Below are 14,466 nucleotides of genomic sequence, written 5' to 3' on the forward strand. Positions count from 1 at the left end.
CAGCACCTTGTAGGTATTTTTCTTAATGTACTGTGATCCTGGCACTTGGAACTTTCTTCAGCCCCACGATGGCTTATTTTGCAGTTGTACTTGAATGAAAATAAAAGCACAAAAAAAGTACAAACAACAACAAATGCAAAAGCAGAATGGGTGTTCTCTCATGACCCATTCTGTTTTTGTAATCATTGTTTTTTGTGTTTTTTTTTTATTCAAGTGCAACTGCTAAGTAAGCCATCATGGGCTTAAAGAAAGTTGCAAGTGCCAGCCCTTCTATAAAATTGCGAGAAACTCTTTTTGTATGTTTCGGTTTTCGTAGAATTTCTTTTCTTTCTTTTACCCTCCATCTGGGGCCCAGTTGAGCGCCCAAACAAAGCATCCATCTTCTTCATGACCCATTCTGCTTTTATGCTCTTTGTTTTTGCACTTTTTGTGCTTTTTTATTCAAGTGCAACTGCTAAATAAGCCATCATGGGGCCAAAGAAAGTTCCAAGTGCTACTCCTTCAATAAAAAAGGCGAGAAACACTAGAATTTATGAAAGAACTCGTAGCAAAAGTGTTGGAGGAAAATTGCATGCTGATCTCAGTGAGAAAATGCTTAGAACAAGCGCTGCTGTTAGTGAATTTAAGGCCAGCAGAGGCTTGTTTGAAAAATTCAGAAAATGAATTGGGTATACATAATATGCCTACTTCAGGGATTATGGATATGTTTGCAAAGTGGAATGATTGTAAAAAAATTTTTGTGATGAATTATCATCCCGACAAAGAAGTTGAAATTGGTACTTCCAACATGTTTGATGACAATGCTGTGTTTAACTTTAGGCAAATTTAAGAAAAAATGCCAGAAACAAATGTTTCTGGACAGTTTTGTTGTTTGACAGGGGTCCAGTAACTCTCAAGCTGGTCCTAGTGCCAGTAGAAAACAAAGTAGGGAAGTAACCTCAGAGCCAGTAAAAAACAAAGAGAAGTAACCCCAGATAGGTCCTTGATACCTGAAGTCCTTCTGGAGGGAGATTCCCCCTACAAACAATAACCTCTCCTCCCTCTCCATCTTCCATACACTAACAAGTGTTTTCCATAAAGGTATTCCATAAAGGTAAGAGTGATGTTAAATGTTCATTTATTAATTTCATTAGTCATTTATATTTATTTCTCATTGTTTTCTGTATGTAAAACTGTTTATTCTCTATAAAATGTACCTTTTGTTAATATTTTTGGGGGTCTGGAATGCATTAATTGTATTTACATTATTCCTTATGGGAATTATTGTTTCGGTTTTTGTAAGGAAATTTGGTACGAAAACCGAGATTCCACTGTAAGTGTCAATAATGTATACTGCATAAAATTTTTCCAAAGATTCTCTTCGTTAATACCAATGACACTGGCACATCTACAAATTTTTTCCATGAGTTTTTAAGTAGTAGCTTTGTCAGATGAGTTTTTGAGAAGTAGCTTTGCATTAGTACACAAACTCACTTTGAACCTTACAGAGACTACCAGTAACAACATACTTTACCTGATCAAATGCTGGGAAAATATAGTCAGCAAACTGCATTTCTGCTATGGCTGTCGCACCTCCAACAGCAACTCCTATCGCAAACCCAGCAATACCTTGCTCACACAATGGTAGTATTGAAGACTCTATCTTTTCCATACCGGTCTTGAAGGTCCAACCAGTACATCGGAACACACCTCCAAAGCCAACATCTTCCCCAAATATAACTGAAAGGATGAAATGATATTAAGAGTTTTTTATCCACTGTTAAAATTTTCAAGGTCATCATACCTATACAAATTTGCAAAAATTATAATTCAGCACTCTTAAACTAATCAATAATCTTTGGGTCAATTATTTAGTTAACAACACAAAGGGAAAGAGCCTAAAGTGGTAACCGGTATCTGATTTCTGTTAGTATATCTCTGACAGCTTTATACATACGTATTTGTATGTTTGTCCTCAAGAGTCAACATGCACAATGTTAGTCTTCAATTGAACTAAGTATCAGATAAGACTGAAGGTTAAGTTGGTATTTAAAGGTCATAATAGTTTGCAAATGATGCAATAAGAAAACTTAAGTTTTGTTTTTGTTTTTTGCATAATAATGTGGAAATGTACAATACACAAGAAAATGAAGGAAGGACTCTTTTCTTTGGATTTAGAAAAGGAGCACAGGTAATTCAGATGCATAACAGCATTTCTATTCTTACCTAATCTTTGTATGGCAGAATCAAGTTGCTACCCTGGGTAAGTAGAGGGTGACCTTTACACCTACAGTATTAAAATGATCTTTTCTACACTTGGAACTGGAACACATCACACTTCGATTAATTCTTGTGTTTGGATTTAACAAGATGAAACAAATAAAAACCATTTATCAACATCATTAAAATCAAGATAATTCAAGGTCTACTTAAATGAAAAGGCAACATCTATATACTATAGTAGTGTTTGAATGTATATCAGACACTACAGCATTAGACATTAAAATGAAATTGCAACATCTGCCCTTAATCTCTGGTGAGGCCACCAGTTCACATCTAGCTCACAAGAGTTAGAAATTTGTACCCTAAATGTATACCAACTTGGAGGCTTAATATAATTAAAATCTTGGTACTCATCACAGATTACTTAAAAAATACAATTGCAATCAACACTTAAGAACCGAAAGCTAACAAAAGATTACAAAATACAATACTTCATCCTGTTTTAAAAATTTCAACATCAGTAATATGGTCTTTTTAAAATAATCTAACCACAATCATTAAATTTCTATCATACTTTCACTTTAGGGGTTAGACATGAAATATTTCTCACTAATGTCTTCTGCCTACTCAGTTTCTGCTTGATTATTATCTGGTTTCCAGCAATAACCTTTTCCATGATTTTCTATGTATTTTTAATTGGTTTATCCTTCTACTTCCAAACCTACTGCATTTCTAACAAACTGCTCCACACTATTTACCTTCATATGTCTTCAAGTTCTCAAAGTACAATATTTTCCAACTGCTATCTCTCTGCAACTTGGTACATTTCATGTGCTCTTGGATGCAGAGTATTGGTAACAGAACTTGATGATGAGGAGTAGGCTTGCCTAACCACCTAACGTAACTAAAGTAAATGGTATTCTTGGACACCTCTTCATCGACTTGGTTCATGCTAACAAAAAGTCTACAACACCTACAGGTCTTGGGTAACAAGTCCTTTATAGATAACAACGCAGTGCTCTGATAGGGAAAAGCAGTAACACTTGAGAGTCGTTGTTAATGAATTCCTTAAGGGAAGGAACAGAAAATGAGGTAAATCTGTCATCGTAAGCCACAGGATTTTGAGTCGTAGCATGAATTCCTGAACAAATTTGAAAGCTACTGACCCTGCCCCACCCCTGGTGTGTTTATGTCATAATTCAGAAGCCAAGGACAGAAGGAAAACTGTTTTCTAAGTCAGTTCCCTGTCTGACGATTGATGCAGGGGCTCGAATAGAGATCAAGAGAAACTACTCAGCACCAGAGGAAGGTCCTACATAGGAGGTTTGAGTTCCCTAAGTGAACAAGACTGTTCAAAGCTAATGAACAACATAGAGAATACCCAGGATGAAATGATGTCCACATCTTTCAGACAAACTAATCCCTTGACAGCAGAAACAGAAAGAAGTTTCTCTGTTCTGAGAAAGATCAGGAAGTTCACATCTGTTGAGCAGGAGTTCCAAGTGGTGAATAACCCCATCGGTGAACACCCAATTACCGCAGATGGCCCATTTGCCCTTCTACAAAGTTGATGAAGATCTCCTGAGGTAGCAGACATCTGAGTCACGCTTTGCGAGAAAAGACTCTCACTCTTAAGAGATACTGGACAGTCTCCTGAAGTGATAAGGACCCTACCAATTAGTAGTACCTCTCCAAATGAGGTTGGCAGAGAAGGTTGTGCCAAGGGGGAAACTCTCGGCACTGCTGAGAGAAGAGATAGAAGATCCAGGAACCACTCTGCTTGGAGCCACAAAGGAGCTACTACAGTCATCCTAAGCTTCTTGGAATCCATTACTCTGTTCAGGACATGAAGGATCAGGCAGAACGGAGGGAAGGTGTAAACTTCCAGGTTGTCCCAAGTATGCTGAAGGGCATCCTCTGCCTCCAGCAAATGGATCTGAGACCACTGAACAATATACCTCTAACTTCCTGTTGAACTGTATAGCAATGAGGTCTAACGTGACTTTCCCAAGTAGACAGATGATAGGATAACTCCAAGAGATGTCCTATGATATGACACTCTATGCAGATTATCCTATGATATGACACTCTATGCAGATTATGTGCAAAGTACCCTACTGTCAACTTGTACACTGTCAAAGGAATTCACACCGTAGACATTGATCCACACACTGCCAATGGAAAGTGCATCGCCAACAGAGAGACATCCTACGAGAAGATTCCCCTATGATGACATAAGTTCAGTATGCTACTCAACCAAGGATCTAGCCAATGATGATAGGACACCAACCAGGCTAACCCTTTTCTTGACAAAGGAACCACCATGGTGACATTACTGAGCAAAATAATGTAAAGCTTAAAGACGCATCTTAATTACTGAAGAGAAAAGAACTCGGACAAGCTATTGAACGTACAAAACGAATGTTGGCTGCTCCCTCTACCTAAGTGACACAGGTTACCTCTTCAACTTGCTGTATCTGGGGAAATCTTGCACCTGGCGTTCTGTGCTGCAGGGTCTTAGAGAGAAACCCACAACACGAAAACAAACCCCAGTCCGTAGATGAAGGAGAGCACCGATAATAGAAGGCAGAGATAACAATGGCAAAAGGATTCTCTTTTTCGACTTCTACCACAACCTGAGGGCCACAACACAGTAAACGTACATGTGAAGAAACAGCGGAGAATCCCCATAAACCCAAACATCTGAGATAGCAGGAGACTGGTCAGACTTCTCTTGAAATGCTGAGTCGATCAATCGAAATTATGTTGTCATAAGAACTAGCCATGACGTCATAATCCCATCCATGATGTGTCACAGAGCAGACTACTCTTACAAAAATGAAATTTTCATTATTAAAATGAAGTTTTATTGTATACTTACCGAACAATTATAGAGCCGTGATTTCCACGAGCGGCAGGATACTAAATTCAAATTTAGCGCGTCGGCGTCGCCAACACTGGTGGTGATGACGTCATCTCCCTCCATCGCGAGAGAACCAGGTACAACTGCCCAGGTGAATCCAATTCTTTCTCGCCGTCCGTTCCACCTAAGGGGAGGAGGGTGGGTATAATCATAATTGTTTTCGTAAGTATACAATAAAACTTCCATTTTAATAATGAAAATTTCATTTTTATTGTAGTGTCTTACCGAACAATTATAGAGCTGATTACACATTTAGGAAGGTGGGAGGGATTCAGTGGACCACTAGTATTTTAAATGGTTACATTTATTGCAATACCAGTAAACACTCAAGGTGTCTGTTGTACCTTACCTTGTAAGAGAGCTACAGCAGACTGTTACTGCCTCTGGTCGGTGCTCTTCTTACTATTGTAGAGGAATTGGAATTTGACCAAAGTTAGCCTATACAGGAGTGGAATCTTCCGTAGTTCAAGAGAGTCAAGGCTGACTGACGGTGAGGATAGTAACAACAAAGATTGCCCTTGCCCTGGGCTAAGACCAGAAATTCAATCATACAAAACATTTGTCACCAACACCAGATTTAAAAAAAACATATATACCCAACCATTGTAAAATCTGACCTAACAGACTGGTGAGTATCCCAGGTACTCAGTACCCCCAGCTTCCCTTGAACTCGACAACCTATTCAAGGTGAAAAGTTAGCATAGAGTGACGACCCTGTGCCGTTTCTCCCAACACCATGCCAGAAACCGCCACCGGACCTAACGTTTTACATTCTCGAAAACCGTTTCTATCTCTTTGAGATAATGACTCGCAAAAAACCGAATTCGATCTCCAGAACGTGCTCTGAAGAATCGAAGCTAAAGATAAATTCTTTCTGAATTGCTAAAGAAGTTGCCACTGCTCTAACCTCGTGAGCTTTTAACTCTCAGAACGGAAAGATTGTCGTTCTCAGGACTGCGAGTGAGCTTCCCTGATAAAGCTCTCTAATAAAGAACGATATAGCATTCTTAGAAAGAGGACGAGAGGGATTTTGAACCGAGGTCCAGAGCTTAGAAGATTGTCCTCTAATACCCTTAGTGGCAAACAGATACTGCTTAACTAGCCCTGACTGGACATAAGAGCCTTTCCTCCTCCTCATGTCCAACCAAATCAGATAAGTTCCTTACCACAAAACTCCTCGGCCAAGGATTAGAAGGATTCTCATTTTGGCTAGAAAGGTCAAAGATACCGAAAATACAGCATTGCCTTGAGAGAAACCGACTCTTTTGTCTATAGCGTGCAATTCGCTGACACGCTTAGCAGAAGCTAGTGCAATAAGAAAGAGTGCCTTCTTAGTCAAGTTCCTGAGTGAAGCCGACTTCAAAGGCTCAAACGGTGGCCCCATGAGGAACTTAAGCACCACATCTAAGTTCCAAGCCACTGTATCTTGCGGGAGCTTAGTGGTTTCGAAAGACCTAATGAGGTCCGACAGATCTGAATTGGAGGAAATATCCAAACCCTCGATGTCGAAAAACCGGAAGAGAGCATGGCTCTATATCCTCTGATCGTCGAAGGAGCCAGTTTCTTAGAGTTCCTAAGAAATAGAAGAAAATCTGCTATTTCTGTTAAAGAGGTCGCAGAAGTAGAGACTTTAGCACTTCTACACCACTCTCTGAAAGATTCTCCACTTCCCTTGATAGAGTTTGTTAGAAGACTCTCTCCTACAACGAGCGATAGCTTCTGCAGCTCTTCTTGAAAATCCTTTCGCTCTGACAAGATTCCGGACAGTCTGAACCCTGTCGAGCTAGAGCGGACAAGTTTTGGTGGAACCTCTTGAAGTGAGGTTGTTTGAGACGCCACTTCTCTGGAGGAAGAAGTCTGGGGAAGTCTACTAACAACTGGGGAGAAGGTCCGGAACCACTCGTTTCCTGGGCCAAAAGGGGAGCGATTAACGTTAGCGTTACATTGCTGTGCGACATGAACTTGTTCAGCACCTCTCTTATTAGACCGAACGGAGGGAATGCATAAGCTTCCAGACCCGACCAATCCACAGCATTGCGTCCACCGACCAAGCTAGAGGATCTGGGACTGGCGAACAAAAGAGAGGAAGACGGTTGTTCCTTGATGTCGCGAACAGGTCTATTGACGGTCGTCCCCAAAGGCGCCAAAGTCTCTGACAAATCTTGTTGTCCAAAGTCCACTCCAGAGGTAAACACTTGCTGTTGACGACTTAACTCGTCCGCCAGGACGTTCATCTTTCCCGGAACAAATCTCGGGACTAGCTGAACCTTCGCTTCGTTTTGACCACAGGAGGAGATCCTTGGCTACTTCGTACAGAGAGAAAGACTGAGTCCCCCCCTGTTTCCGCACGTACGAGAGAGCCGTGGAGTTGTCGGAATGCACTGCCACTACTCGACCTTCTACTAAGCTCCGAAACTGCTGAGGCCCCAAGAAAATTGCTAACAGTTCCTTTACATTTATGTGGAATTCTTCTCCTTCTCCGACCAAGCTCCTGAAGTCCGTTGATTTCCCAGTAGGGCTCCCCAACCTGTGTTCGATGAGTCGGAAAAGAACTGGTAGGTTCGGGAGGGAGGATGGGTCGTAAATCTAACCCTTCTCTTCCAACCTTGCTCGAGAGAGCCACCACCTTAGGTCCCTACTTTTATTTGATCTGTGGACAGGAAAGGTAATCGAGTCTGGTTGTGTCTTCCTGCACCAAGAGGCTCTCAGGAAAAACTGCAGAGGTCTCATGTGCAGTCTTCCCAACGTCACAAATTTCTCCACTGACGTCAATTTGCCCAGGAGCCTCATCCACTGATTGGCAGAAACTTACCTTTTTGTCCAAGAACTCCTGAACTGTCTCCAGACAGCCTTGAACCCTCTTCGGGGACAGAAAAGCCCGAAAAACTTGAGCATTCAGAATCATCCCCAAATAAAGGATGCTCTGAGATGGAACCAACTGGGACTTCTGTTTGTTGACCAGAATTCCTAACTTTCTGGCAAGATCCAGAGTTGTTCCAAGGTCCTTCATGCACAGACTCTCTGATTCCGACCGGAGAAGCCAATCGTCCAGATAAGAGGGAGATTCTTACTCCTAATATGTGCAGCCAGCTTCCTATCGGGATAGAACCCTGGTGAAAACTTGAGGAGCGGTCGCTAGTCCGAAGCAAAGCGCCGAAACTGAAACACCTTGCCTTCGAACATGAACCTCAGGTACTTTCCCGAGATTCCGCGATGATCGGAATGTGAAAATAAGCGTCTTGCATGTCCAGAGAGACCATCCAATCCCCCTGTCTGATGGACTCCAGAACCGACCGAGTGGTCTTCCATATGAAATTTTGTTTTCTGGACATGCAAGTTCAGGGCGCTCACATCCAAAACCGGCCTCCAGCCCCACCCTGATGACTTGGGAACTACAAAAAGGCGATTGTAAAAAGCCTGGAGGAAAATCTTCTATCTGTTCTATCGCTTCTTTGAGAACAAGCGCTTCCACTTCTGCGGCTAGCGCCAGAAATTTGTCTGAGCCCGGAGAGTATGCCTGGAATGGAATTGGCACAGGTGAGAGCGAGGGAGGTGAAACGAGAGGAATACGATAGCCGAACTTGAGTACTTGCACTACCCAGGCTTCTGCTCCTCTGTTTTCCCATTCCTCCCAAAACAGCGCCAGCCTGGCTCCCACTGGTGCATGAAGAACCGAGCTTTCATTTGGAAGGTTTGTTAACCTTGGCCGAGGCCTTAGACTGAGGTCGCAAATTCGACTTCGGCCGCAAAGAAGCGCTTGGGTTTCTCCCTCGAAAAGGCGCTTGGGTCAGAGGAGAAACCGAAGGAACAGTCTCACAGGAGCTTTAGGTCTCTTAGTAGACTGTGCCAGTAAATCCGAAGTAGATTTCTTATCTAGCGCAGACGAAATTGACAACACTACATCGTCTGGAAAGAGGTTATCTTTCACAAAAGGAGCAAACAAGAGAGCAGACTTCTGTTGGGACGTAACCCTTTTAGAAGCAAAGGAGCACCAAAGTTGCCTTTTCTTAAGGGTACCAAAGGCGATGAGCGAAGCTAACTCATCACATCCATCCCTAATGGATTTGTCCGCACAGGACAGAACACCAATCCAATCCTCCGCTAACTCCTGAGAAAGAGAAGGACAGTCTTCGATCTGGCCGCTAAAGCGCCAAATAGTCCAATCAAGGAAGCTAAAGACTTCCAAAAGTTTAAATTGATTCTTTACCACGTGGTCCAACTCAGGCGCTGTAAAGAAAACTTTCGCTGCGGCGGAAAGCAGATCTTCTAGAGGAGTCGATTAAACTGGAGAAGTCTCCCTGGGAGGAGGCAGAAACTCCCAGAGAAGGAGCTTCCCCAGTTACATAAAACCTATACCTCTTACGAAGCAACTTAGAGGGAGGGTAAGCAAAAAGAGCCTTCCCTAAGTCTCTTTTCATAGACATCCATTTCTCCGTCTCTTTTCAACGAATGTCTAACGCTTTAGATAGAACAAGTTTGGGAGGAGAGGGTCTGAAGTTTTCCTCCTCATCAAAAAAGTCAAAGTTGGGGAGAGCGCGGGGCCGCTTTCTCAAAATAATCTGGATAAGATACCAGAAGAAATCTAAGGAGACGTGAATAACACGAGAGGTGATGTGAATCCTCCTCCTCTACTTCTTCTTCATTCTCCGATACCGCCGAAGAAGTAAGTAGACGGAACTACAACCGGATCTGAAGGTTTCGAACCACCCTTGGACTCATCATCCAGTTGGTTAACATCTCTAACTGCTTGCGCAAAGGCGCCAGAGACGAATCAAAAACAGTTAACGTTAGGCTTGGAAGAGCCTAAATGTTCAGCAGGAGGCGGAAAAACTACTTGCGCCTCGCTCGGAGCCGCCGAAATTCGAGGCGAAACAGGCGCATCAGGCGTAACAGACGAAAAAGCGCCTAAAGAAACACCCTTAGAACTGCTAGCTACAGCGCTAAAACCACAATCTCTACTAGTAGATGGAGCCGAAAAAAGCAAAAAAAGCACAGATTGAGGCGACGAACGAGCCGCTAATGGGCCGCGGCGCAACCCTACTCTCAGGCTCCTATACCGCTTGACTGGAGGAGGCGAAGAATCGGCGCCTGAACGCCTCTTTAAGGGACGCGAAACGGGCGAATCTCGCCAAGAGCGCCGCGCGACCGGAGACGAATCGCTTGAATCATTCGAAAGGCGTCTGACCGCAACACCTTTCCAACGCTTAACCGAGCCCTGTTGAGGCGCAACAGGCTCAACAAGAGAGGCGCCTGTCTGTGGGCAAATCCCGATCGACTCCCTTGGACTTCCGGTATGTTCTTCTCCCCGGTGCGGGGGAGCTGGACAGTGACCTTGTCTAGGAGACGTGTCAGGACAGACAGACGCACCCTCAACTACACTCTTACCTGAAGCCGCTTTCTCCAAAAATGTCTTAACTGAATTACCAAGTTGCAAAACCGTATTCGCTAGTACCGAAAATTTCTGATCTAGCCTCGATTCCAGACTGGCAATGGTGTCGAAGAAACTACACGGGAAGCCGGAGAGAAGCGGATTAGTAGGAGAATAGGAGGTGTAGTTAAAGGAGACATAACAATTTGAGGAGAAACAGAAGGAACAGAAGCATCGCAAGACGAAGCGGAGCTAAGTCTACTTTCCTAAGCGCTCTTTTCTAATTCTGTCTTTAGCTAATTTCTCCGAGTATGAACTAAAAAAATTCCATTGAGAATCAGTCCAATCACTACACTCGTTACATGTTCGATCTGTGAACAAAACCTGTTCCCCTACACTTAACACATTTAGTGTTGCAGGAATCATATTCTAACTTGGATAATCTAGTTTTACATCCTGAGATGCAAAACCTAACTCCCGACGGACTAGAATCCGACATGGCAACGCCTAAATAAAAAGCAAAATAACAAACAACGCCAAAAAAAGTGTACTTCACCAATTCCGAAGATCAATTTCACAAGAAAAAAAGCGAAGCAAAGTCATCCAACCGCACCGACCACCGATGTTCACCGGACGCCGGCAGGAAAAGAATTGGATTCACCTGGGCAGTTGTACCTGGTTCTCCCGCGAGTGGAGGGAGATGACGTCATCACCACCCGTGTTGGCGACGCCGACGCGCAAATATGAATTAGTATCCTGCCGCTCGTTGGAAATCACGGCTCTATAATTGTTCGGTAAGACACTACAATAAAAGCAGAAATTACTAGGTGTAAGAGTAGGCTTAATCATATATTCAATCAAAATTGTGATAAGTTTATTTCATACATGTAACAAAAATGGGAACCAAAGCAAAAGGGGCAGCGGAATGACGAAACATTGAAGGAAGATGAGACACCACAGAAGCAGAGGAAGGCTACATCAGAGGAGCTGCTCATCTAAGATTGGTATCATTCACTGCTTTAACCACCTCCCTACCCTCTCTTGACTAAGTACACTCGACAGACTACTATAGCAATTTCTATCCACTTCACCCAGTTTTGATACTGTTTTCCTGACTGCCATAGCAATACCTGGCCTTAAATTCCAATACGTCCCAAAAAGATGAATGTTTTACCTCTTCTAAGACTTGTCCTTCCACAGAAACATGGTGCTCCTTCTCAATCATCCCCATCCTTCTAAATTCTACTTTACACTACATGAAAAGAGGGTGCATTGAGAAGGAGATAACGTCATGTTAAACTTAATACACACTAGGAACGTGAGTTCAACCAACATCTTTCCTACTAATTCCCTGTGATCACTCACATGATTACATTTTAACCCTTTGCTTCTTTCTCCAACCATTTTACTGTTTTACATACTATCTCCCCATCTTTCATATAGTTCTACAGACTCTTCCTCTGATTGTGAATGGCTAAATTATGCATTGCTATTCATGGTGTGACACAACTTGATCACTTCAACAGGATAGAATGTTGCTGGTGGTTTTCTAACAAACCAAATACATATATAAAAGGGACAAAAAATACTGACAGTTTAAGGGCTCTTTCAAGATTTTGTGAGTCGTAATGCAGGTTGTTTGGAGGAATGGTTTATCTGGACTGGTCAATGGACATTTTGGTGCAGAGGTCCACTTAAAGAAAGCTATGCAAAAATTACCTGCAGAGTCATCAGTACGAAGGGCAGTATCCAATTAAAGAAAGCTATGCAAAAATTACCTGCAGAGTCATCAGTACGAAGGGCAGTATCCAAGGCTTGATTTACAGCTTGGAAGAGATTGATTCTGGGCGTGTTTCACCTGTAAAAAAATAAGATAATTTCCAGTAAATGCTCAAGAAATCAAAGCTTTAAGTAATAGGCATGAATAAAAAATATACTGTATTCTTATGTTACACGAATTTCATAAAAAAATACATAACATAAAATAAGATCACTAACAGTCAATGCTCGAGATATCACAGCTTTAAGAATAAGGCATGAATTAAAAAACAAATACTGTATTCTTATGTAGCAAATTTCTTAAACAAACATACCTGATTACTGTATTACCTTTATTGTGAAGCACTCATTACTAGTTTAGGTGTGGTCTTAATCTACTTTTTTTTTAATTCAATACGTATTTGGTATCAAGTGGATCAAGCTGCCAAAAATCTCAGACTGACTATGTGAACACTAAAGATCCACTGGAACCTCTGTGAACAAGAAAGAAGGCTAGTCCATTGCTCTAATATGAAAATAAGAAGTTGTATCTGAGCAACAGAAATCCTGATAGGTAAAACTAATCAAGGGAAAAAAGTAGCAGGTAACCCAAAGATGAATTGGCATGGAAAATCTATGACTTGCTTGAGGCTATAAGAAATGAGGGATAAGGATAAGGATGATGATGATGAACAATCAGGGTTCTCAACTTTGAAGCAGGGAAACATTAGTTCCAATGTTACACAGGTCCTAAATGGTAGGAGAGAGCATCTGTTCCAATGTTACAAAGGACCTAAATGGTAGGAGATAACTGCAAATATGTCACATGTCTGGATAAAAACCACAAAAAATGAATTCTAACACTGTTGTTACCTATGTAGATGTTTGAAAGTTAAGTAGAGAAGGTTTCTGATCTCTTAAACTAATACCTTAATCTTTAATGCTTTACCATTGGAACTGAGTGTATACTTGAAGAATAACTTGTCTCGGCCAGTACTACCTAGGGTAGAATATCACGACAGGCCAACCCTCATCACGGTGGACGGGTCTTATTCACTCGATATTTAATTGGTGAAACATGAATACAAATTGCAACTCTAAGCATACCATTTAAAAGACTGAAGTTTCGTCAACATATTGTGATATATGAAAGCCACTACGAACTAAAATAAGCATGTGAGCTCTTCGTAAAATATGTTTTCAAGGCAGTTTTTGAAATCCAATATGGCGGCTACGTTTTGCATGGACGGTTCTCATCAGTGACGGCCACCATCTTTCCCCAGCCTTCCCAGCACTCATTTGAACAATGTTAGCGTATGTATGTAACGTTTATGATCTTACTCAAGATTGCAGTTGTAATCAGCACAATAAAAACAACATTTTGTTGCCTATATTAGTGAAAGTATGAAACTTGTTATTCCCGGGGTTATGGTTTTTGAACTGAATTCATTCTTACCTTGTAATCGGCGGTTTTCATCCTTACTGCCATCACAACTGAAACTCCACAGTGCTTATTGATTGTTATTATACACATTTTGGTCTCAGTTCACTCCACATTGCACTTTAAACCCGTTGCTGTTCCTGATTTCTAAGCTGCGCGCGCCATAAACACAATTACGAACTACAGACGACGACAGACGACGAAACTGCAAAGTTTTATTCCCTAAACTGTTTACTTTACTCGTTATTTAGTTTAATTTACTTTGTTATTTAAAAATTTTGATTTAATTCATGTATATTATCCCTTTTTTGCAACCAAATTAACACCCGAAAAATTACAGATATTTCTAAAGTAGATAAATCAAATGTTTCTAACGTTTTCGTACATCTGGCTGCCGAAAACCATAGAGGAACGAATACGGAAAAGTGCATAGAGGAACGACTACGTTTTTTTTTTTTTTTTTTTTTTTTTTTTTTTTTTTTTTGCCTTTTTTGTTTTTGCTAGCACTTTTCATTGATTTCAGTCTTTATTAGTATTTTGAATTTCTTTAATAATCGTATGCCAGAAATAAATGTAACCTTTAATGTTTGCATGCTAAGAATGGCAAAATCATCGTTGCCACATTAGTGGAGGCTTCACACATACGCCGTTCCATTATTATAAACTGTTTCCATGAATTCTAGTTGTCATAGTAATGCAATAATGATAAAATTGCTTTAATATTTATGTATATAATTTACAATCCAATCATAGCCTAATTTCACCAATTTCAAC

General features: G+C 41.4%; 1 protein-coding gene across 1 annotated transcript in view; it reads right to left on the reverse strand.

Moving 5' to 3' along the window:
- LOC135216477 (2-oxoisovalerate dehydrogenase subunit beta, mitochondrial-like) overlaps positions 1-14,466 on the reverse strand; it is a 66,376-nt gene that overhangs the window by 42,463 nt on the left and 9,447 nt on the right. The window contains 4 exon segments of the mRNA XM_064251846.1: positions 1,514-1,624; positions 1,626-1,670; positions 1,673-1,719; positions 12,272-12,336. Of these exon segments, the coding sequence (XP_064107916.1) occupies positions 1,514-1,624; positions 1,626-1,670; positions 1,673-1,719; positions 12,272-12,336 (268 nt within the window).

The sequence above is a fragment of the Macrobrachium nipponense genome, chromosome 6 (assembly GCF_015104395.2).
Source record: "Macrobrachium nipponense isolate FS-2020 chromosome 6, ASM1510439v2, whole genome shotgun sequence".
In the NCBI taxonomy this organism is placed as follows: Eukaryota; Metazoa; Arthropoda; class Malacostraca; order Decapoda; family Palaemonidae; genus Macrobrachium; species Macrobrachium nipponense.